The sequence below is a fragment of the Phaenicophaeus curvirostris genome, chromosome 5 (assembly GCF_032191515.1).
Source record: "Phaenicophaeus curvirostris isolate KB17595 chromosome 5, BPBGC_Pcur_1.0, whole genome shotgun sequence".
NCBI classification, from domain to species: domain Eukaryota; kingdom Metazoa; phylum Chordata; class Aves; order Cuculiformes; family Cuculidae; genus Phaenicophaeus; species Phaenicophaeus curvirostris.
The window spans coordinates 2,140,099-2,163,794 of NC_091396.1; the positions used below are offsets into that span (position 1 = coordinate 2,140,099).

At 63.7% G+C, this 23,696-nt stretch overlaps 2 protein-coding genes across 3 annotated transcripts; both read left to right on the forward strand.

The window, feature by feature from the left end:
- Nucleotides 1–283: 283 nt before the first annotated feature.
- CLCF1 (cardiotrophin like cytokine factor 1) lies at nt 284–15,156 on the forward strand. 2 transcript variants are annotated; one of them, XM_069856971.1, is made up of 3 exons: nt 284–319; nt 10,618–10,784; nt 13,177–15,156. In XM_069856971.1, exons 1-3 carry the CDS (start codon nt 304–306, stop codon nt 13,666–13,668), a joined length of 675 nt encoding a protein of 224 aa, XP_069713072.1. In that variant the 5' UTR covers nt 284–303; the 3' UTR covers nt 13,669–15,156. The 2 variants fall into 2 exon arrangements, with proteins under 2 accessions (XP_069713072.1, XP_069713071.1); XM_069856970.1 differs by lacking the exon at nt 284–319 and adding an exon at nt 2,721–3,014.
- Nucleotides 15,157–16,320: 1,164 nt separating this feature from the next.
- GLYATL3 (glycine-N-acyltransferase like 3) lies at nt 16,321–19,876 on the forward strand. Its single transcript, XM_069857088.1, has 6 exons — nt 16,321–16,452; nt 16,533–16,614; nt 17,585–17,692; nt 17,772–17,892; nt 19,260–19,380; nt 19,456–19,876. Exons 2-6 carry the CDS (start codon nt 16,537–16,539, stop codon nt 19,874–19,876), a joined length of 849 nt encoding a protein of 282 aa, XP_069713189.1. The 5' UTR covers nt 16,321–16,452; nt 16,533–16,536.
- The last annotated feature ends 3,820 nt before the right edge of the window (nt 19,877–23,696 follow it).

Consider the following 23,696-nt stretch of genomic DNA (forward strand, 5'->3'; position numbering starts at 1 on the left):
CCCTGCGAGAGGAGCCGCATCTCGCCTCGCCCCGCTCCCCTCCTTCCCCGGACCCCCCTTCCCCTCCTTTATCCCCCCCTCCATCACCCCTCCCTTCCTCCCCCCACCCCCCCAACCTTTTTCTCTCCCCCCTCCCCTCCATCACCACCCCCCCCCCTCCTCTTTATCCCCCCCCACCCCCGGGACGGCTCCGCTCGTCTGGAGGAGAAGAGCGAGAGGCGAGAGGGCTCCGGACCGGCAAATGGGTGTGCGGGACCCCTGCCCGCCCCGAGCCCCCGAGCCCCGGCCCCGCGCCTGCCCCGCATGGAGCTGCGACCAGGTAGGAGCCCCCCCCGCCCCCCGAGCCCCGCACCGGGACCCAGAGGGGCAGCGGCACCCCGGGAACCCCCTGCCCTCCTCCTTCTGCTCAGCTCCAGCCGCCCCGGCATCCCCCTTCCCCTTCCCTTCCATTCCCACAGCCTTGGGGCTCAGCTCCAGCCTCCCCAGGATCCCCTTTCCCTTTCCATCCCGCTGCCTTGGGGCTCAGCTCCAGCCCCCCCAGGACCCCCCTTCCCCTTCCCTTCCATTCCCACAGCCTTGGGGCTCAGCTCCAGCCTCCCCAGGATCCCCCTTTCTCTTCCCACCGCCTCGGGGCTCAGCTCCAGCCCCTCCGATATCCCTTTCCCTTCCTTCTCCAACGCTTTGAGGCTCAGCTCCAGCCTCCCCAGGATCCCCCTTCCCTCCTCTCCTCCTTCTGCAGCACCAGGGCTCAGCTCCAGCCACCCCAAGATCCCTTTTCCCCTCCCTCCCCAAGACTTTGGGGCTCAGCTCCGGCCACCCCAAGATCCCTTTTCCCTTCCCTCCTCAAGACTTTGGGGCTCAGCTCCAACCTCCCCAAGATCCCTTTTCCCTTCCCTTCCCACCGCTTTGGGGCTCAGCTCCAACATCCCCAGGATCCCCCTTTCCCTTCCCTTCCCACCGCCTTGGGGCTCAGCTCCAGCCTCTCCAGTAACCCCATTCTCTTTCCTCCCCGCTGCTTTGGGGCTCAACTCCAGCCTCCCCAGGATCCCCCTTTCCCTTCCCACCACCCTGGGGCTCAGCTTCAGCCTCCCCACGATCCCCCTTTCCTTTCTCTTCCCTTCCCACCACCCTGGGGCTCAGCTCCAGCCTCCCCAGTAACCCCATTCTCTTCCCTCCCCCTCTGCCTTGGGGCTCAGCTCCAGCCTCCCCAGGAAATCCTTTCCTTCCCCTTCTCTCTCCGTTGCCTTCGGCAGCACCGCAGCTCAGCTCTGGCCCCCCCAGGAACCCCCTTTCCTTCCCTCCCACCTCCTTCTGCAGCACCAGATCTCGGCTCCAGCCTCCCCAGTCACCCCTTTCCCTCCTCATCACCTTGGGGCTCAGCTCCAGGAACCCTAGAACCCCTTTCCCTCCCCATCATTTTGGGGCTCAGCTCCAGCAATCCCAGTAACTCCATTCCCGTCCCTACCCACTGCTTTGGGGCTCAACTCCAGCCTCCCAGTCACCCCATTCCCTCCCCATCGCTTTGGGGCTCGGCTCCAGGAACCCCAGTAACCTCATTCCCTTCCCTCCCAACTACTTTGGGGTTCAGCTCCAGCCTCCTCAGTCACCCCTTTCCCTCTACATCACCTTGGGGCTCAGCTCCAGCCTCCCCAGTCACCCCATTCCCTTCCCACCAGTCTGGGGCTCGGTTCCAGCCTCCCCAGTCACCCCATTCCTTTCCCATCGCTTTGGAGCTCAGCTCCAGGAGCCCCACAACCCCTTTCCCTCCCCATCACCTCGGGGCTCAGCTCCAGGAACCCCAGTAACCCCATTCCCATCCCTCCCCACCGTTTCTGGGGCTCAGCTCCAGCCTCTCCAGTCACCCCATTCCCTCCCAACTACTTCGGGGCTCAACTCCAGCCTCCCCAGTCACCCCATTCCCTTCCCTCCCAACTACTTTGGGGCTCAGTTCCAGCCTCCCCAGTCACCCCATTCCTTCCTCACTGCTTTGGGGCTCAGCTCCAGCAATCCCAGTCACCCCATTCCCATCCCTCCCCACAGCTTTGGGGCTCAACTCCAGCCTCCTCAGTCACCCCCATTCCTTTCTCTCCCCACTGCTTTGGAGCTCAGCTCCAGCCTCCCCAGGATCCCTTTTCCCTTCCCTCCCCAACCCTTTGGGGCTCAACTCCAGCCTCCCCAGTCACCCCATTCCCTCCCCATCACCTCGGGGCTCAGCTCCAGCCTCTCCAGTCACCCCATTCCCTCCCCATCACTTTGGGGCTCTGCTCCAGCCTCTCCAGTCACCCCATTCCCTTCCCTCCCAACTACTTTGGGGCTCGGCTCCAGCCTCCCCAGTCACCCCATTCCCTCCCCATCACCTCGGGAATCAGCTCCAGGGACCCCAGAACCCCTTTCCCTTCCCTCCCCACCTCTGCCCTGTGCCGGGACCCCGGGAATGAGGCTTTTTGAGGGGTGGAAAAGGCCAGACGAGAGGGAAGGAATGAATGGAGCCTGTTCTTGTGTACAATTGCATCAAATACATTCTTGAAAGCAACCTGGTTCTGCTTAACACTTGAATTCTGGAAAAAAAAAAAAAAAAAAAGAATAGAGAGAGAGAGAGAGAGAGGGAGGCAGCAGCTTGGAGAGGGTGTACGCGAGCTCGCGTTTTTTTTTTTTATTCTTGCATTCCTGGACACCAATCAAAAGAGCAAATCAAGGGAGGTGGAAAGGGGAAAAGGCGGCGAGCAAGGCTCCCTCGCCCCCCCCAAACTTTCCGACCCGCAGAACTTTATTTTTTTTTTTCCCACCTCACACCCGAGCGAACCCAAACCAAAACAAATAGGGGGAGCGAGGGGTGCGTGTTGGGGAGGGGGGGGAAAAAAACCCAACCCCAACCAACCCAACCCCGAGCCAAGGCGAGCAGGAGGGCTCGGCCGCTCGCAGCCAGAGCCGAACCCCGATTCCAGGCTCTTCTCGCCACCCCCAAACCCCCCCCTGCACCCCGACTATGCTCAATGTGGCTGGGGAGCCCTCAGGTAAGGAGCGAGGCGCTGGGGTTGGGGGCCGCTTGCTCTCTGCCTGCCGTGGTTTCTTTCCTCTCCGAGCCGCTGCTGATTTTAATTTGATGTGATTAAAACGTCTGTCTGGCTTTGGGATTGATTTAAGACTTTCCCCTCTCTAGGGTTTGGGGTTGGGGTTGGTTTTTTGGGTTTTTTTTGTTTTTTTTTCCCTTCCCTCTCTTTCCCTTTCTCTCCTTCCCTCTTTTCCATGCATGTTTGTGATTACCAGGGAGGGAACCGCCGCGGAGCACGGAGAATTAAACCCCACGACTGACAGAGGGGAGGAAAAACCGAGTGGTCGGGATGGAGGGGGGCAGGAAGAGTTCATTTTTTCCTACCCAAGGCTGCGTTTCGGGGCTCGACTCCAAAATAGCCTCGCCGGAGCGGGCGAGATCCCTCTGGGCGACGGCAACGGGAGTTTCGAGGTGCTGGCAATGCTGGGGACTCATCCTCAGGGCTGCGAGCGGCTTTGTTCCCCTCAACCCCAGCGACCGCCGCGGGGGTCCCCGGAGAGGCGATGGGGCTGCTCGGGGATCGGGGGGCTCCTCGCCCGGAAAAGCTGGGGAAAAGGCTGGAAAAATCCCCTTAAAAGGACAAACCGTGTGGGCCCCGCGAGGCTCCCGCTCGGTGGGATCGAGCTTGGGGGCGACACGAGGCCGGTGCCGGGTTTGGTGACGCAGGACGGGGCGAAGCGAGCGCCGGGGAACCGGAAAAGCGAGGCCGGGATCCCCAGTGGCTCCATCGCTTCTTTTTTCCCTTTCCCTCTTCCCACCGGCGCGCGGGGATGTGGCCGAGAGAGCCAGTGGCACAACCGGTGGCACAACCGGTGGCACAACCGGTGGCGGGGGGTCCAGCCGGTGGCCGGCACCGGACTGGGAAGGGGACACCGAGTCTCACACCGAGAGCTCGGCCGCCACCGACCACCCTGACCCCGCTTCCCATTTTTGGGGTGACCCCGGGAGGCGGCCACCGAGCCTTTTGGCCCCGGTAGGACTTGGGGCCGCTCGGCAGCGGCGATGTCGCCGTCCCCACTTAGCAGGCGGCGCGAGGGCACGGTGACGGCGAACATCTGGGCTGCATTAGGCGCAGCCTCCGAAGGGAAACGCGGAGGGTTCCGCTTACAGGGCCGCGCTGGGGGATGATTTATGCCCCGCTAAGTGGCACCGAGCTCCATAAATCACCCGGCTGGCCCCGCTCTACCTGCCCGGCCTCCCGTGCGGGTGGCGCCGCGTTACCCCGGTGCCCGTGGTCCCAGCAGCGGCACCAACCCCAGCGTGGGGACGTGCGGAGGGGACATCTGGGTGGCAGCTGGCCTGGCAAGCCCGGCGCGGTGGCCCCGGGTGGCCCCTGGGTGATGGAGGTGGCCAAGGCTTGGTCAGAAGGCTGTGGGGCGTGGGGTGGCTTGGGCACCACGGCATGGTTGTTCCCCTCAGGACATGGTCATTCCCTGCAGGACATGGTCATTCGCAGCAGGACATGGCCCTTCCCATCAGGGCATGACCATTCCAACCAGGACATGGCCATTCCCATCAAGACTTGGCCATTCCCAGGAGAACATAGCCCTTCCCATCAGGGCATGGCCGTTCCCATCAGGACTTGGCCATTCCCAGGAGAACATGGCCCTTCCCATCAGGTCACGGCCCTTCCCATCAGGTCACGGCCCTTCCCATCAGGTCACAGCCATTCCCATCAGGTCACGGCCATTCCCATCAGGACATGGCCATTCCCATCAGGACTTGGCCATCCCAGGAGAACATGGCCCTTCCCATCAGGCCACGGCCATTCCCATCAGGACACGACCATTCCAACCAGGACATGGCTATTGCTAGGAGAACATGGCCATTCCCTTCAGGACATGGTCATTCCCATTGGGACATGACCATTCCAACAAGGGCATGGCCATTCCCAGGAGAATATGGTCATTCCCATCAGGACTTGGCCATTCCCAGGAGAACATGGCCCTTCCCATCAAGACATGGCCCTTCCCATCAGGGCATGACCATTCCCACCAGGACACGACCATTCCAACCAGGACACGGCCCTTCCCATTAGGACTTGGCCATTCCTAGGAGAACATTCCCATCATGACATGGCCATTCCCATCAGGACTTGGCTGTTCCCCTTGGTCATGTCCATGTAGAGCTTCTGGTGCCCTGCTCACCTGGCCACGGAACGTCCCCGTGGCCCGGTGGTGGCTACTGGGCAGGAGATGCCGGCGGGTCTGGAAGTGCCAGGAGATGGTGAGGGCTGTGCCGTGCAGGGCTCCGCAGCACCACGTGGGCTGGCACCGCGTGTCCTCGCTCTCCCGGAGAGGGACCAGCCCTGGCTCTACTGGTCTTGCTGGTGGAACATCCTGGAGTGGCCAGCGATGGGTTCAGGGGCTACGGAGATCCATGACCCACACTGGGAGAGGTGGGAAGGGAAATGGGCACCTGGAACCGGGTGCCGTGCCGGCGGTGCGTGCCGGACGATGGGTCTGGTTGGGATTAGGGGCCTGCGTCCCCCCTCGCCGGCGGGAGTGTTTCCATCCCTCGTGCCGCTGGCTGGAGCCGGATGGGAAATCCAGGCCCCGTTAATTACGGCCTCGCTGGAGTCTCCCGTGCGCGCCCGCATTTATAAACACACGGACGAGACAGGATGTAAACACTCCGCGCCGTGAGGAGCGGCTGAGAGAGCTGGGGGGGTTCAGCCTGGAGAAGAGGAGGCTGAGGGGAGACCTCATTGCTCTCTGCAACTCCCTGAGAGGAGGTTGTGGAGAGGAGGGAGCTGGGCTCTTCTCCCAAGGGACAGGGGACAGGCCGAGAGGGAATGGCCTCAAGCTCCACCAGGGGAGGGTCAGGCTGGACAGCAGGAAAAAATATTTCCCAGAAAGGGTGATTGGTCCGTGTCCGAGGCTGCCCAGGGAGGGGGTTGAGTCCCCTTCCCTGGAGGGGTTTAAGGGCCGGGTGGCCGAGGTGCTGAGGGACATGGGTTAGTGATTGATGGGGATGGTTGGACTCGATGAGCCGGTGGGTCTCTTCCAGCCTGGTGATTCTCTGATTCTGTGAGATGGGATGGGATGGGATGAGATGGTCTGGGATGAGATGAAATGGCTCGTCACGGGATGAGATGGCACAGCATGTGATAGGATGAGATGGGATGGGATGGCATGAGATGAGATGGATTGGCATGGAATAGGATGGGTTAGATGCCAGCAGCCTGGGAACACAGAGGTGGGATAGCATGGAATGGGATGTCCCTTGGGCATCATCCACCCTAAGATGAGCCTCATTGGGCAGTGTCCGAGGCTGCCCAGGGAGGGGGTTGAGTCCCCTTCCCTGGAGGGGTTTAAGGGCCGGGTGGACGAGGTGCTGAGGGACATGGGTTAGTGATTGATGGGGATGGTTGGACTCGATGATCCGGTGGGTCTCTTCCAACCTGGTGATTCTATGAGCAGAGGCTGAGCTGGGAGCCTCGTCAGCACGCAGGGAAGGGTTAAGCGGCGCTGGTTGGGGTTGCAGGCAGCCTGGCCAGGACGGTGGCCACCGCCTGCTCCCTCCTTGCCCACAGACAGGGCTCCTTCATCCTCAATGCCGCATTCATGCCTGGCCACCACGAGACCTCCCAAGCTGGGCTTTCAATGAGCGCTGCAGACAGGGCTCTGCTCGCCGTTGGCCACCGGCCCATCAGATCCGGCGTGAGGAGCCGTGGGGCCACCTCAGCTCCATCCGCTGCCCGGGGGGCTCCGGGGCCAGGGCTCCCCCCTTCCCGGCTGCCACCCCCGCCCTGGGAACCGCTTCGCACGAGGGTTACGGGAAAGCGGCTTGTGGTCGCCCTTGACCCCGGCGGCTCTGCCCACAGCATGCCCGGGGAACAGCTCACCCGGCGCTGCGGCTACGCTCCCGCCTCGGCTACTAGCCAGGGGGCTACTGGCCAGGAGGTCTGGCCAGCACTGGACAGCCCTGCATCACGTCATCCTCAGCCCCTCAGAACCAGCACTGTGGGTGTCCTGGGTGATGCTGGTGGCATTTCCATCATGTTCTGTCACCCCCAGCTCCTTGGTACCACGACTTTGCATGTCCTGGGTGATGCTGGTGGCATTGCCAGCATGTCCCATCACCCCCAGCCCCTTGGAACCAGAACTGTGGGTGCCCTGGGTGCTGCTGGTGGCACCACCAGCATGTCCCATCACCCCCAACCCCTCAGAACCAGCACTGTGGGTGTTCCGGGTGCTGCTGGCACTGGGAGGTCCCTGGTCCCCTGCCACCCTGGGTCCCCAGGCCCAGGCGGGTGACGCCGGGCAGCCTCACCGCGAGCTGCTTACGTGGGCTGGGATCGTCCTGGCCAGAGTCCAGGGCCGGTTTTGAAACCCTCGGGCTCTTCCTTTCCGACGTCACCGGGATCCAGCTGTGCCGGGCTCCCTCCTCCCTGCCGCCGCTCTCTGTGCCGGTGCCCACAGAGGCCTCACCCGGCACCGAGCCACCATGACCGGGCTGGATGAGGGCAAGTGGCTGCTCCATGGGGCACCGCCACCAGTGTGCCACCATCGGTGCCGTGCCATGGTCACCATCACCCCTGCGCCATGGTCACCATCACCCCTGCGCCATGGTCATGGTTGTGCCATGGTCACCATCACCCCAGTGCCATGATCATGGTTGTACCATGGTCACCATCACCCCAGTGCCATGGTCATGGTTGTACCATGGTCACCATCACCCTTATGCCGTGGTCACCATCACCCCAGTGCTGTGGTGACCATCACTGTTGTGCCATGGCCACCGTGCCACAGCCGCTCTTGTGCCGCCACCACCTCTGTGCATCCCACCAGCTGGCCACCCATACCCACTGTTTCCCTGTGTTCTTCCTCATCTTCCTCCTCCTCGCTCTCGCTGCCGACACCTCCGTCCCCATCCTTCTCCTCCAGCCCTGGCTCCGCGGCTCTGTTTGCTTTGGCTGCCGCGGGGCCAGCGCTGGTGTAAATCCCACTCTGGAAACTCGAGCCGGCGGCGAGCGAGGATGCGGCCAAAGCAAACACGCGGGGAGGGAGCGAGTCACGGCACGAGGCCCCCCCGGCACCCAGCCCTCGCACGCTTGCACGCAAGGCAGCACTGCGGCTCGATGCTCGTGCACGGTGCGTCGCACGCCTGTGTGGTGCTGCCCGGTGCACCGATACGAGGAGCGGCTGAGAGAGCTGAGGGGGTTCAGCCTGGAGAAGAGGAGGCTGAGGGGAGACCTCATTGCTCTCTGCAACTCCCTGAGAGGAGGTTGTGGAGAGGAGGGAGCTGGGCTCTTCTCCCAAGGGACAGGGGACAGGCCGAGAGGGAATGGCCTCAAGCTCCGCCAGGGGAGGGTCAGGCTGGACAGCAGGAAAAAATTCTTCATGGAAAGGGTGATTGGGCAGTGTCCGAGGCTGCCCAGGGAGGGGGTTGAGTCCCCTTCCCTGGAGGGGTTTAAGGGCCGGGTGGACGAGGTGCTGAGGGACATGGGTTAGTGATTGATGAGGATGGTTGGACTCGATGATCCGGTGCGTCTCTTCCAACCTGGTGATTCTATGATTCCATGATTCTGTGCTGCGTGACGGAGCTGCACGGTGTGTCACGCACACACCCAGCGTGTTGCACGCTTGCCTGCCGCCTTGCACGCCCACCAGGTCCATCCCAGTGCCTGTGGCATTCCCCGCGCCTGCGTGGCTCAGCTGCACCGTGGTGCGTGCGCCCCGTTGCACGCCCGCAGGGGATTTGCACGCCCGCCGCGGTAGAGCTGGCGCGGCCGCAGCCCGAGGGTCCCCGAGGAGCCTCGTGCGTCACCGGCGCTTGGCTGCTCCCGCCTCGCCAAGGCTCCCGGCGGTGGTGACGGGGAGCGGTGACGTGCGAGGGCACCGCGGGGCTGCCCACGCCGGGAGCGCCGTCGAGGCTTGCGGTGCTGAGCCCCGGCGGAGGAGTTGCCGGGAAGCCCGTCTCCGTCATGCCGCGAGGTGCCAGTTGGCCGCGGCGTCCTGGCCGCCGGCCGTGACCTTTGCGGAACCGCCGGCTAACGAGGCCGCGGCTCGTCAGGCCGCCCTGACGTCAGGGACGATGACGGGGACCCCGTTGGCGGTTTCCGGAGGCTTCGGCAAAGGTCGCCCCGGCCGCCCTGGGGGGTCACGGTGCCTTCGATGGGGGCGGCCGGGGGTCCCTGTGGGGCGGGGGGCACCAGCAGCCCCGTGGGATGCTCGACGCGCTCCGGCGTGGACGGTGGGTGAGTTACGGTGCCCAAATATAACCCGGCTGTGCCGTCCCGGCGGGAACGCCGCGAGCTGTGCGAGCTCCAGACCATATAAAGGATTGTTGCTGCAGCCCGCGGGAGGGGAGCCCGGGTTTGTGGTGCTGGCGGGGTCAGTGCGGCAAGGAGAGGGTCCCCGGTGAAGCGGCTGTGCCAGCGGCATCGCTCCGGGCGGCCAGCGCTGCCCTGGCCGTGCCGAGGTGTGAGGTGATGGGGTTGGAGATGCTGAGCCACTCGGGGCTAGGATCTGAGGTGCCCAGCACCGTGGGGATGCTGAGCTGCTCCATGCCCAGGAGGGGCTGAGCTGCCTGGTGCCCACAGGGATGTTGAGCTGCACGGTGCCAGGAGGAATCTGAGCTGCCCTGTGACCTCGGGGATGCTGAGGTGCCCGGTGCCAGGAGAGATCTGAGCTGCTCTGTGGCCTTGGGGATGCTGAGGTGCCCAGGATTCATGAGGACGCTGAGCTGCCTGGTGCCAGGAGGGGCTGAGCTGCTCTGTGCCCACAGGGATGCTGAGCTGCTCTGTGCTGGGGAAGGTGCTGAGCTGCCCTGTGCCCACAGGGATGCTGAGCTGCCTGGTGCCAGGGGGGATCCGAGCTGCTCGATGACCTCAGGGATGCTGAGCTGCACGGTGACCTCAGGGATGCTGAGCTGCCTGGTGCCAAGAGGGATCTGAGCTGCTCTGTGGCCTTGAGGATGCTGAGCTGCCCCCGGTACATGGGGATGCTGAGCTGCCCTGTGCTGGGGAAGGTGCTGAGCTGCTCAGTGACCTTGGAGATGCTGAGTTGCCCAGGATTCATGAGGATGCTGGGCTGCCCTGTGCTGGGGAAGGTGCTGAGCTGCTCAGTGACCTTGGAGATGCTGAGTTGCCCAGGATTCATGAGGATGCTGGGCTGCTCCGTGCCAGGGAAGTTGTTGAGCTGCTCTGTGCCCACAGAGATGCTGAGCTGCTCCGTGCCCACAGAGATGCTGAGCTGCTCCGTGCCAGGGAAGGTGCTGAGCTCCTCTGTGCCCACAGAGATGCTGAGCTGCTCCGTGCCAGGGAAGGTGCTGAGCTGCTCCGTGCCCACAGAGATGCTGAGCTGCTCCGTGCCAGGGAAGATGCTGAGTTGCTCCGTGCCCACAGAGATGCTGAGCTGCTCCGTGCCAGGGAAGCTGCTGAGCTGCTCTGTCACAGGCGTGGGTGCCCCTCGCCCCACGTGTACCCCTCCGTGCCTCAGTTTCCCCACTGCTCAGCAGTGCCGCCCTAGGGCCAAAGGACAGAGCGGAGGGGGTCCCAGCGGTGGGAGGAGGTGGCCCCCCAACTCCGTGCCCCGTCCTGAGGTGCCGTGTCCCCACAGGAGACTCTTGGGGGATCTTCACCTTCCTGTGCGCGGCGCTCTGCAACCTGCCGGCGCTGCCCGCCCTCAACTGCACCGAGGAGCTGGGGCCTGGCCAGTCCATCCAGAAGACCTACGACCTCACCCGCTACCTGGAGCACCAGCTCCGCACCCTCGCCGGCACCTACGTGAGTAGGGGGCCCCCCAAACCCTCCCCGCCTGTGCTGATGCCACCGTGCCCCATGGCACCGGGGGGTGTCCCCTGCCCGTCCTCCCCACGCCCGTCTCCTGCAGGAGTTGCGGCAACGTGTGCCCACAGCCCAGAAACCAACCAGAGCGGTGGGAGCAGCAGGGAGGGAGGGGATCCTGCCCCTCTGCTCCGCTCGGGGAGACCCACCTGGAGCCCCGAGTCCAGTTCTGGATCCTCAGCACAGGGAGGACACGGAGCTGGTGGAGCGAGTGCAGAGGAGGCCACGGAGATGATCCGAGGGCTGGAGAACCTCCTGTGCGAGGAGAGAGTTGGGGTTGTTGAGCCTGGAGAAGAGAAGGCTGTGGGGAGGCTTTTTTGGAGCTGAAAGAGGGGAGATTGAGATGAGATCTCAGGGAGAAACGTTTTGCTGGGAGGGTGGGGAGGCCCTGGCCCAGGTTGCCCAGAGCAGTGGTGGCTGCCCCATCCCTGGAGGGGTTCAAGGCTAGTTTGGATGGGGCTTGGAGCCCCCGATGCAGTGGGAGGTGTCCCTGGGGTTGGAACTGGATGGGTTTGAGATCCTTTCCAACCCAACCCATTCCATGATTCAATGCCCCAGCTCATCCAGGCTCCCTGGTGGCCAAGGTCGCGCCCATGCCGGTGGCCAAGGTTGAGCCCATTCCACTGGCCAAGGTTGCACCCTTGCCGGCGGCCACGGAAATGTCTCATCGGCTGAGGGTGGGGGCCCTTGGGGTGCAGGGCGTCTCCTGGGCCCCCCCTCTCAGCCCAGGGTGCAGGAAGGGTTGCAGTTAACCACCTCTCCTGCCCGTCTCTGCCCTGACTTGCCCCCAATGCCGCTGGCTCAGCCCTCATGGTGCCAGCACACGAGGTGCCATGGGGCTGGAGCTGTGGGAGTGGGGAGAATGGGGGTTCTGTGGGATGTAGAGGGTGGGGGCATGGGTGGGATGGAGATCATGGAGACCAGGAACGTGGTGGGCATGTCTGCCTGGTGAGCTTGTCCGTCTGGGGAACAAGCTTTTTCTGGGACGTGGTGGGCGTGGAGACCTGGGGACGTGGAGACCTGGGACGTGGTGGGTACATCCACCTGGGGACATGGGACAGGGTGGGTGTGTGAGCCTGGGGGACACGGGACCTGGACACGGTGGGCATGTCCACCTGGGGGTCGTGGGACATGGTGGGTGCATGGAGACACTGAACGTGGAGAGCTGGGAAGAGGGAGACACAGGAGATATGGAGAGCTGGGAAGGAGGGGACATGGAGAGCTGGGATGTGGAGGACGTGGAGATGGAGGACATGGAGAGCTGGGAAGGAGGGGACATGGAGAGCTGGGATATGGGGGACGTGGAGATGGGGGACATGGAGAGCTGGGATGTGGGGGACGTGGAGATGGGGGACATGGAGAGCTGGGAAGAGGGAGACACAGGAGATATGGAGAGCTGGGAAGGAGGGGACATGGACATGTGGAACGGGGAGAGCTGGGACGTGGAGGACGTGGAGATGGGGGACATGGAGAGCTGGGAAGAGGGGGACATGGACATGTGGGACATGGAGACCTGGGATGTGGGGGATGTGGAGAGCTGAGAAGGAGGGGACATGGACATGTGGAACATGGAGAGCTGGAAAGAGGGGGATGTGGAGATGGGGGACATGGAGGGCTGGGAAGAGGGGGACATGGACGTGTGGGACATGGAGACCTGGGATGTGGGGGATGTGGAGAGCTGAGAAGGAGGGGACATGGACAGGTGGAACATGGAGAGCTGGAAAGAGGGGGACGTGGAGATGGGGGACATGGAGGGCTGGGAAGAGGGGGACATGGACATGTGGAACATGGAGAGCTGGAAAGAGGGGGACGTGGAGAGCTGGGAAGAGGGGGACATGGACCTGTGGGATATGGAGACCTGGGATGTGGGGGACGTGAAGAGCTGGGAAGGAAGGGACATGGACATGTGGAACGTGGAGACCTGGGATGTGGAGAGCTGGGAAGGAGGGGACATGGACATGTGGAACGGAGAGAGCTGGGATGTGGAGGACGTGGAGATGGGGAACTTGGAGAGCTGGGAACATGGACATGTGGAATGGGGAGAGCTGGGATGTGGAGGACGTGGAGATGGGGAACACGGAGAGCTGGGAAGAGGGGCATGTGGAGAGCTGGAAAGAGTGGGGGACATGGATATGGGGGACATGGAGACTGGGGACATGGTGAGCATGGGAACTTGGAGCACGAAGGCTTGGGAAGAGTGGGATGTGGAGGCTGAGGGCATGGCGGGCGTGGTGGGCATGGGACGTGGCAGGCGCGGGTCCACGGAGGCTGGGGCCGAGGGGGACAGCCCCTCACGGTCCCCTGCGGCTGACGGCCACCCCGTCCCTCGCAGCTGAACTACCTGGGCCCCCCGTTCAACGAGCCCGACTTCAACCCCCCGCGGCTGGCGCGCGCCGAGAGGGTGCCCAGCGCCACGGTGGACTTGGACCTGTGGCGCGGCTTGACCGACAACGCCCGCCTGGCCGCCAACTACCGCGCCTACAGCCGCCTCCTCTGCTACCTGCGGGCGCTGGACGGGCAGGCGGGCACCGCCGAGCTGCGCCACCGCCTCGGCCACTTCTGCTCCAGCCTCCAAGGGTTGGTGCTCAGCATCGCCGGCGTCATGTCCTCCTTGGGCTACCCCTTGCCCGCCGGCCCCGCGGGGCCCCCCGCGCCCCCCGGCACCAGCGTGGCTCCCAATGACTTCTTGAAGAAGATGGATGACTTCTGGCTGCTGAAGGAGCTGCAGACCTGGCTGTGGCGCTCGGCCAAGGACTTCAACCGCCTCAAGAAGAAGGTGCCGCCGGCCGTGGTCACGCTGCGCCTGGAGGCGAGGGGCTTCTGAACAACCCCTCCCTGACCCCGGCGTCCGCACCACCTCGCCGGGACCCCTGATGGGCCACCACGTCCCCAGCCTCACCTCTCCGTGCCTTGTGGGATGGGGGTCCTCACTCCAAGTGCCACCAAAGCCACCCCTGTCACCTCTCCGTGCCTTGTGGGATGAGATTCCTCACCCCAAGTGCCACCAAAGCCACCCCTGTCACCTCTCCATGCCTTGTGGGATGAGATTCCTCACTCCAGGTGCCACCAAAGGCACCCCTGTCACCTCTCCGTGCCTTGTGGGATGAGATTCCTCACTCCAAGCGCCACCAAAGCCACCCCTGTCACCTCTCCGTGCCTTGTGGGATGAGATTCCTCACTCCAAGCGCCACCAAAGCCACCCCTGTCACCTCTCCGTGCCTTGTGGGATGAGATTCCTCACTCCAAGTGCCACCAAAGCCACCCCTGTCACCTCTCCGTGCCTTGTGGGATGAGATTCCTCACTCCAAGTGCCACCAAAGCCACCCCTGTCACCTCTCCGTGCCTTGTGGGATGAGATTCCTCACCCCAAGTGCCACCAAAGCCACCCCTGTCACCTCTCCGTGCCTTGTGGGATGAGATTCCTCACTCCAAGTGCCACCAAAGCCACCCCTGTCACCTCTCCGTGCCTTGTGGGATGAGATTCCTCACCCCAAGTGCCACCAAAGCCACCCCTGTCACCTCTCCGTGCCTTGTGGGATGAGATTCCTCACTCCAAGTGCCACCAAAGCCACCCCTGTCACCTCTCCGTGCCTTGTGGGATGAGATTCCTCACTCCAAGTGCCACCAAAGCCACCCCTGTCACCTCTCCGTGCCTTGTGGGATGAGATTCCTCACTCCAAGCGCCACCAAAGCCACCCCTGTCACCTCTCTGTGCCTTGAGAGATGGGTCCCCTGACCCCAAAGTGCCACCACAGCCACCCCGCATCCTGACTATGACCTTGCTGTGCCTCTAGAGATGGGGCTCCTGACCCCCAAATTGCCACCAAAGCCACCCCACAGCCCTTCTGCCACCATCCTGTGCCTTAAGGGAGGGGTATCCTGACCCCAAAGTGCCACCAAAGCCACTCACATCCTCCCACCATCACCAACGTCCCTTGAGAAACGGGGTCCCGACACCCAAGTGCAACCAAAGCCACCCGTGTCTCCTTTCCATCACCAAAGCCCCTTGAGATACGGCATCCTGACCCCCGAGTGCCACCAAAGCCACGTCCCCACCACCAACAGGGCAGGGGTTGATGCCACCAAGGTGCCCCCTCCCACCCTCAAAGGACCAATCCCCTGCCAGCATAGGGTTAACCCCGCCCACCAGCAGCAATAAGCCCCGCCCCCTCGCCCAAGCCCCGCCCCCGGCTGCCCCCGGAGGGGGGGTCCCGCTGCGTCTGAGTGTTTATTTATTGGAGATGTTATTTATTGGGGTATTTATTGCAGAAGATCTATTCTTGTATGAACGAATAAAAGCCTTTCTCCAGCGGCGACGGGGCACGAGGACACTGAGGCGCCATCAGTAGGGACCAGGGTGAACGGGGAGCCATGACAACGCCTGAGCGCACTCCATCGGGCACGTGGGAACATCAAGGTTCCGTGGGGCACATGGTGGCCTTGAGGATCTTTGGGGCACATGGTGACACCAAGAACCCATTGGGCACATGGGAACATCAAGGATCTGTGGGGCATATGGTGACATCAAGGATCTGTGGGGCACATGGTGACCTTGAGGATCCATGGGGCACATGGTGACACCGAGAACCCATTGGGCACATGGGAACATCAAGGATCTGTGGGGCACATGGTGACACCGAGGATCTGTGGGGCATATGGTGACACCAAGGATCTGTGGGGCACATGGTGACACCAAGGATCCATGGGGCACATGGGAACATCAAGGATCTGTGGGGCACATGGTGATACCAAGGATCTGCGGGGCACATGGTGACAGCGAGAATCCATTGGGTACGTGGGAACATCAAGGATCTGTGGGGCACATGGTGACCTTGAGGATCTGTGGGGCACATGGTGACACCGAGAATCCATTGGGCACATGGGAACATCAAGGATCTGTGGGGCACATGGTGACATCAAGGATCTGTGGGGCACATGGTGACACCAAGGATCTGTGGGGCACAGGGTGACACCGAGAACCCATTGGGCACATGGGAACATCAAGGATCTGTGGGACACATGGTGACACCAAGGATCTGTGGGACACATGGTGATCTTGAAGATCTGTGGGGCACATGGTGACCTTGAGGATCCGTGGGGCACATGGTGACACCAAGGATCCATTGGGCACGTGGTGACCACCTGGATCTGTGGGGCACATGGTGACACTGAGGATCCATAGAGCTTATGGTGACACCAAGAATCCATTGGGCACGTGAGAACATCAGGGACCCATGCGGTACATGGTGACCCCCTGGATCTGTGCGGCATGTGGTGACCACCTGGATCCGTGCAGCATGTGGTTACCCCATGGATCGGTGTGGCACGTGGTGACCCCATGGATCCATGCAGCACATGGTGACCCCGTGGATCCATGCAGCACGTGGTGACCCCCTGGATCCATGGGGCCGGCTGTCCCGGTTGAGCGCCCAGCCCAGCACGCGGGGTGGACCCTGCCCGCTGCCCCCCAGGCAGGGGACACTCGCCGGCCCGTGACAGCGCGTGGCACCTTGGGCCCCACCAGCGTCATCGCCAGCCCCAGAGCAGCAGGGACCTGCTGGTTTCAACTCCTGCCCCACAGCCCCCCAGGACTCCCAGCCGGTGCAGGGTGAGTGTGGGGACGGGATGGGGACAGGGATGGGGACATGGGGGGTCCTGTCCCCGCGTCACTGTGGGGTCTCTCGGCAGGACCATGCAGATCCTGACGTGTCCAGCCAAGCTGCAGAGCCTGGAGGCCGCGCTGAGGAGGAGCCTCCCGCTCTCGCTGCCGGTGACGGGGACCCCGCTGTCACCCCTGCTAGGGACCCCACTGCCACCCCCACCATGGACCCCACTGTCATCCCCACCAGGGACCCCACTGCCATCCCCACCATGGACCCCACTGCCACCCCCACCAGGGACCCCGCTGTCACCCCCACCAGGGACCCCACTGCCACCCCCACCAGGGACCCCAATGTCACCTCCACCATGCACCCCACTGTCACCCCACCAGGGACCCCAAAGTCCCCCCCACCAGGGACCCAGATCTGCCCCTCCATGCCCAGATCTGCCCCCCTGCACCCATACCTGCCCCCCTGCACCCCCACCTGCCCCCTCACACCCCTACCTGCCCCCCTTACACCCCTACCTGCCCCCCTCACACCCCTACCTGCCCCCCTGCACCCCTACCTGCCCCCTCACACCCCTACCTGCCCCCTGCACCCCTACCTGCCCCCTCATACCCCTACCTGCCCCCCTGCACCCATACCTGTCCCCTGGACCCCTACTTGCCCCCCTGCACCCCTACCTGCCCCCTCACACCCATACCTGCCCCCTCACACCATACCTGCCCCCCCCTGCACCCCTACCTGCCCCCTCACACCCCTACCTGCCCCCCTGCACCCATACCTGCCCCCTCACACCCCTACCTGCCCCCTGCACCCATACCTGCCCCCTGCACCCATACCTGCCCCCCTGCACCCATACCTGCCCCCTCACACCCCTACCTGCCCCCTGCACCCATACCTGCCCCCTCACACCTCTACCTGCCCCCCTCGCACCCATACCTGCCCCCCTGCACCCCTACCTGCCCCCTCACACCCCTACCTGCCCCCCTGCACCCCTACCCGCCCCCCTGCACCCCTACCTGCCCCCTCACACCCCTACCTGCCCCCCTCGCACCCATACCTGCCCCCCTGCACCCCTACCTGCCCCCCCTGCACCTCTACCTGCCCCCCCCAGGTGTGACCGCTCCCCCCCAGGTGTACGGGGCGGTGATGCACATGAACCGGGGGAACCCTGGTGAGATGGAGGTGGCCGTGGACACGTGGCCCGACTTCGGCGCCGTGTTGGCGCGACAGAGCGGAGAGGTGGCCGGAGGGGACATTTTGGGGGGGGGGGGGGTGTCCCCGTGTCCCCGAGGCTCCGTCACCCATGGGTGCCCCCCAGATGCCGGTGGATGACTCCTACAGGAACACACACGCCGCCTTCTACCGCGACTTGGGGGCCTACCGAGCGCTGCTGGACACCCCCGGCTGCCTCCGCTGGGACTCGGCCTTCCACATCATCGGTGCCGGGGCACTGGGAGGCACTGGGGGGCACTGGGAGGCACTGGGAGGCACTGGGAGCAGGGGTCGTGCACGCTGGGAATGGGAGTTGGGCACGTTCGGAGTGTGGGACATGGGGAAAGAGATGTTGGTGATACTGGAGTGAGGGACTGGGAGGCACTGGTGGAAGGGATTGGGGTTACTGGGAGAATGGGGTACAGGGAAAGGCATTGGTGATACTGGAGTGAGGGATTGGGGTTACTGGGAGAATGGGGCACAGGGAAAGGCATTGGTGATACTGGAATGAGGGACTGGGAGGCACTGGTGGAAGGGATTGGGGTTACTGGGAGAATGGGGTACAGGGAAAGGCATTGGTGATACTGGAATGAGGGACTGGGAGGCACTGGTGGAAGGGATTGGGGTTACTGGGAGAATGGGGTACAGGGAAAGGCACTGGTGATACTGGAGTGAGGGACTGGGAGGCACTGGTGGAAAGAATTAGGGGTGCTGGGGAGGCACTGGTGTCAGCAAGAGGAGAACTGGGGACAGGGATGGGGGTCACTGGGAGCAGGAATGGGGTCACTGGGAGCACTGGGGTCAGAAAGGGGGGGGGGTCCAGGTGTGGGAACGGGGTTACTGGGAGCACTGGGGTCAGAAAGGGGGGGGTAGGGGTGGGAATGGGGTCACTGGGAGCACTGGGGTCAGAAAGGGGGGGGTCCAGGTGTGGGAACGGGGTTACTGGGAGCACTGGGGTCAGAAAGGGGAGGGGGTAGGGTGGGAATGGGGTCACTGGGAGCACTGGGGTCAGAAAGGGGGTGTCAGGGGTGGGAACGGGGTCACTGGGAGCACTGGGGTCAGAAAGGGGGGGGTCCAGGTGTGGGAACGGGGTTACTGGGAGCACTGGGGTCAGAAAGGGGGGGGTAGGGGTGGGAATGGGGTCACTGGGAGCACTGGGGTCAGAAAGGGGGGGGGTCCAGGTGTGGGAACGGGGTTACTGGGAGCACTGGGGTCAGAAAGGGGGGGGTAGGGGTGGGAACGGGGTCACTGGGAGCACTGGGGACAGGCATGGGGTGTCAGGGGTAGGAATGGGGTCACTGGGAGCACTGGGGTCAGAAAGGGGGGGGTAGGGGTGGGAACGGGGTCACTGGGAGCACTGGGGACAGGCATGGGGTGTCAGGGGTAGGAATGGGGTCACTGGGAGCACTGGGGTCAGAAAGGGGGGGGTCAAGGGGTCACTGGGAGCACTGGGAACAGGAATAGGGGGGGTCAGGGATGGGAATGGGGTCACTGGGGTCAGAACAGGGGGGTGAAGGTGGCAGGGGGGGGCACCAGGTGAGGAATGGGGGTGCTGAGGAATCATACCCCCCCCCCCAACTCCGCTGCCCCCCAGGCCTGCAGGACGGCGTGGCCACCACCTCGCAGGCGCTGGCGGCCACCAAGGGCATCGAGCTGGACATCTTGGAGTTCTACACCTACCTGCACCCCGATCCCAGCTCCATCCCCGAGCCGCAGTGAGCACCCCGCGCCCCTCCCGCCCCACTCAGCACCCCCAAACCGCCCTCTGACACCCCCCCTTATCTCCTCAGGCTGCCCCCCACCATCCGCCTGGGCTCGCTGAGCGTGGCGCACGCGGAGCTGCTGGCGGAGACGTGGCCGTACGGGGGGACCCCCCGAAGCCGCCAGTACCTGGCGGAGACGCTGAGCCGCCTGCCCCACCTGTGCCTCCAGGACGAGAGCCTGCACCCCGTCTGCTGGGTCCTCACCGACCACTTCGGCACCGGGGCTCACGGTTACACCCTGCGCGCCCACCGGCGCCGCGGTTACATGCGAGCCGCCTTGGCCATCACGGCACGAAGGCTGCACGCCCGCGGGTTCCCTTCCTTCGGCCACACGGCCACGGGCAACGTCCCCATGCAACGTCTGCAGGAGGGCCTGGGCTACCGGCGCCTGCCCGGGCTGTGCCGCTTCATCCTGCACAACCCCGGCCTGAGCCAACCGGTGCCGTGAGCCACCGGACGCGCCACGGGACACGCGTGTCACCACAGGGGCCTCGGGGACCCTCCCCAAGCCAGGAATGGTCTCACCACAACATGGGGCTCATCACCAGAACATGGGTCTCCTCCTCCTCAGCGTGGGTGTCCTCACCAAGCCAACGATGTTCCCACCAGACCACGAGTCCCTGGTGCTGTCCCCAAGCTAATGATGTCCTCACGAGTCCCTGGTCCCATCCCCAAGGCAATGACGTCCCCACGAGTCCCTGGTGCCATCCCCAACCCAATGATGTCCCCACGAGCCCCTGGTGCCGTCCCCAACCCAACGATGTCGCCACGAGTCCCTGGTCCCATCCCCAAGGCAATGACGTCCCCACGAGTCCCTGGTGCCGTCCCCAAGCCAAGATGTCCCCATGAGTCCCTGGTGCCATCCCCAACCCAATGATGTCCCCACAAGTCCCTGGTCCCATCCCCAAGGCAACGACGTCCCCACGAGTCCCTGGTGACGTCCCCAAGCCAAGATGTCCCCACGAGTCCCTGGTGCCATCCCCAAGCCAAGATGTCCCCACGAGTCCCTGGTCCCATCCCCAAGCCAATGATGTCCCCACGAGTCCCTGGTGCCACCACCAAGCCAATGATGTCCCCACCCAACCATGAGTGCCTGGTGTCCTCTCCAAGCCAACGATGTCCCCACGAGACCTTGGTCCCATCCCCAAGCCACCAATATCCCTGACTGTCTCCACATGTCCCCACCAGACCATGAGTCCCTGGTCCCATTCCCAAGCCAGTGATGTCCCCACCAGACCATGAGTCCCTGGTGCCATCCCCAAGCCAACGATGTCCCCACGAGTCCCTGGTGCCACCCTGAAGCCAACGATGTCCCCACCAGAACATGAGTCCTGGTCCCCTCTCCAAGCCAATGATGTCCCCACCAGACCATGAGTCCCTGGTCCCATCTCCAAGCCAGTGATGTCCCCACCAGACCACAAGTCCCTGGTACCATTCCCAAGCCAACGATGTCCCCACAAGTCCCTGGTGCCACCCCCAAGCCAATGATGTCCCTGACTGTCTCCACACATCCCCACCAGACCACGAGTCCCTGGTCCCATCTACAAGCCAACGATGTTCCCACCAGACCATGAGTCCCTGGTGCCCTCTCCTAGCCAACGATGACCCCACGAGTCCCTGGTCCCATCTCCAAGCCAGCCATGTCCTCACGAGTCCCTGGTGCCACCCCCAAGCCAACAATGTCCCCACCAGACCACAAGTTGCTGGTGCCATCTCCAAGCCAGTGGTGTCCTCACCAGACCACAAGTCCCTGGTGTCATCCCCAAGCCACCAATGTCCCCACCAGACCATGGGTCACTTCTCCAGGGCTGTGATGTCCCCACCAGGCCATGGGTCCCCTCTCCAGGGCTGTGATGTCCCCTCTGCAAGCCATTGATGTCCCCACAGTACCACGATTGTCCCCTGTCCCCTCCCTGGGGCAGCGATGTCCTCACCCTGTGGGACAAAGAAGAAAAACCAAACCCAATTGATAACATCGTGTGGACTCTCTGATGGCTGCTATGGGGTTGTGCCTCACGCCAGCACCGACCGTTACGGCTGTGACCCGGCCTGGTGGCCTCAGCAGCGTGGTGTCACCACCAAGGCACAGCTGTGTCCCCAAGGAGCCACCCTGTCCCCTGTGCCAGGACTCGTCTCTATTCTCGTCCCCCCCCCGGGGAGGCTGAAAAGCCACAGGCAAAGCAGCCCCGGTGGTGGCACCTGCCATGTCCCCCCCGGGGGACAGTGTCACCACGGCTGGGACGTTGTCACCACGGCTGGGACGGGGGGGACAGGCGGGCACAGCACCCACGGGTGACAGAGTGCAGGGCAGAGGGTGACAGTGGAACAGCGTGAGTCATGGCTCGGGTCACGGCCCGTGGGGGGGACACGGGGACAGGGGGGTGACAGAGGCCACAGGGGTGGGGACACAGGGGTGACAGAGACCATGGTGATGGGGACAGGGGGGTGACAGAGGACACAGTGATGGGGGCACGGAGAGGGTGACAGAGGCCACGGGTGTGGGGACATGGGGGTGATGGGGACATGGTGATGGGGACAGCGGGGTGATGGGGACATGGGGGTGATGGGGACATGGTGATGGGGACAGGGGGGTGATGGGGACAGGGGGGTGATGGGGACATGGTGATGGGGACAGGGGGGTGATGGGGACATGGGGGTGATGGGGACATGGTGATGGGGACAGGGGGGTGATGGGGACATGGGGGTGATGGGGACATGGTGATGGGGACAGGGGGGTGATGGGGACATGGGGGTGATGGGGACATGGTGATGGGTACAGGCGAGTGACAGAGCCCAGGGGGATGGGGACAACAAGGGGTGACAGGGCCCAGAGGGGTGGGGACAGGGGGGTGATAGAGGCCACGGTGATGGGGACACGGGGGTGATGGGGACACAAGGGGTGACAGAGCCCGTGGTGAGGAGGATGGGGGGTGACAGAGGCCACGGTGATGGGGACGCAGGGGTGATGGGGACACAAGGGGTGACAGAGCCCATGGTGAGGAGGATGGGGGGTGACAGAGGCCACGGTGATGGGGACACGGGGGTGATGGGGACACAGGGATGATGGAGGCCACAGTGATGGGGACAACAAGGGGTGACAGGGCCCAGGGTGGGGGGGACAGGGGGGTGACAGCCACCAGGTGGGATGGTGACAGCAGCGGGGGGGCGGGTGACAGTGATCAAGGGGGTGGTGACAGCAACAGGGGAGTGGGGTGACAGTGCCCAAATGGGGGGGTGACAGCAGAGGTGGGGGTGACGGGGGGAGGGGTGACCCTGAGTGGGGTGAAGGTGGTGACACTGACCGGGGGGGGTGGCACCAAGGAGGGGAGGTGGCACCATGCTTGGGGGGGGGGGGGGTGACAGTGCCCAGGGGTGGTGACACCGAGCAGGGGAGGTGACACTAACTGGGGGGGGAGGAACACAAACAAAGGGGGTGACACTAACCAGGGCGGGTGACACTAACCAGGGAGCGTGACACTAACCAGGAAGGGATGTGACATTAACATGGAAGGGGAGGTGACACTAACCAGGGGGGGTGACACTAACCAAGGGAGGTGACACTACCAAGAGGTGTGACAGTAATCAGGGGTGGTGACACTAACCGGGGGGCGGGAGGTGACATTAACCAAGGGAGGTGATACTAACCAGCAGGGTGTGACACTAACCAGCAGGGTGTGACACTAACCGGGGGGGTGGGTCTGTGTGTGACACTAACTGGCAGGGGGTGACACTAACCGGGGGGGTGACACTAACTGGGGGGGGCGACACTAACCCAAGGGAGGTGACACTAACAAGGGGGGGTGACACTAACCGGAGGGGGGGGGGGGTGTGAACACTAACCGGGGGGGGTGACACTAACCAAGGGAGGTGACACTAACCGGGAGGGTGTGACACTAACGAGGGGGGGTGTGTGTGTGTGAGCACTAACCGGCAGGGAGGTGACACTAACAGGGGGTGTGACACTAACTGGGGGGGGCGACACTAACCAAGGGAGGTGACACTAACGCGGTGGGGTGACACTAACGGGGGGGTGTGACACTAACCGGGGGGGTGGCACTAACCGGGGGGGGGTGTGACACTAACCGGGGGGGTGACACTAACCAAGGGAGGTGACACTAACCAAGGAGGGTGTGACACTAACAGGGGGTGTGACACTAACCGGGGGGTGGTGGACACTAAGGGGGGGGGGGGTGTGACACTAACCGGGGTGGGTGTGGCACTAACCAAGGGAGGTGACACTAACGGGGGGGGGGGGTGACACTAACCAG

What these genes read in the sequence shown, in the direction of transcription:
- GLYATL3 (XM_069857088.1), top strand. Translation starts at nt 16,537, where the DNA reads ATGCAGATCCTGACGTGTCCAGCCAAGCTGCAGAGCCTGGAGGCCGCG. An exon ending in GCCTCCCGCTCTCGCTGCCG is followed by an intron (nt 16,615 to 17,584) that starts GTGACGGGGACC and finishes GCTCCCCCCCAG; the next exon opens with GTGTACGGGGCGGTGATGCA. An exon ending in TGGCGCGACAGAGCGGAGAG is followed by an intron (nt 17,693 to 17,771) that starts GTGGCCGGAGGG and finishes GGTGCCCCCCAG; the next exon opens with ATGCCGGTGGATGACTCCTA.
- CLCF1 (XM_069856970.1), top strand. Translation starts at nt 2,987, where the DNA reads ATGCTCAATGTGGCTGGGGAGCCCTCAG. An exon ending in TGTGGCTGGGGAGCCCTCAG is followed by an intron (nt 3,015 to 10,617) that starts GTAAGGAGCGAG and finishes GTGTCCCCACAG; the next exon opens with GAGACTCTTGGGGGATCTTC. An exon ending in GCACCCTCGCCGGCACCTAC is followed by an intron (nt 10,785 to 13,176) that starts GTGAGTAGGGGG and finishes CGTCCCTCGCAG; the next exon opens with CTGAACTACCTGGGCCCCCC.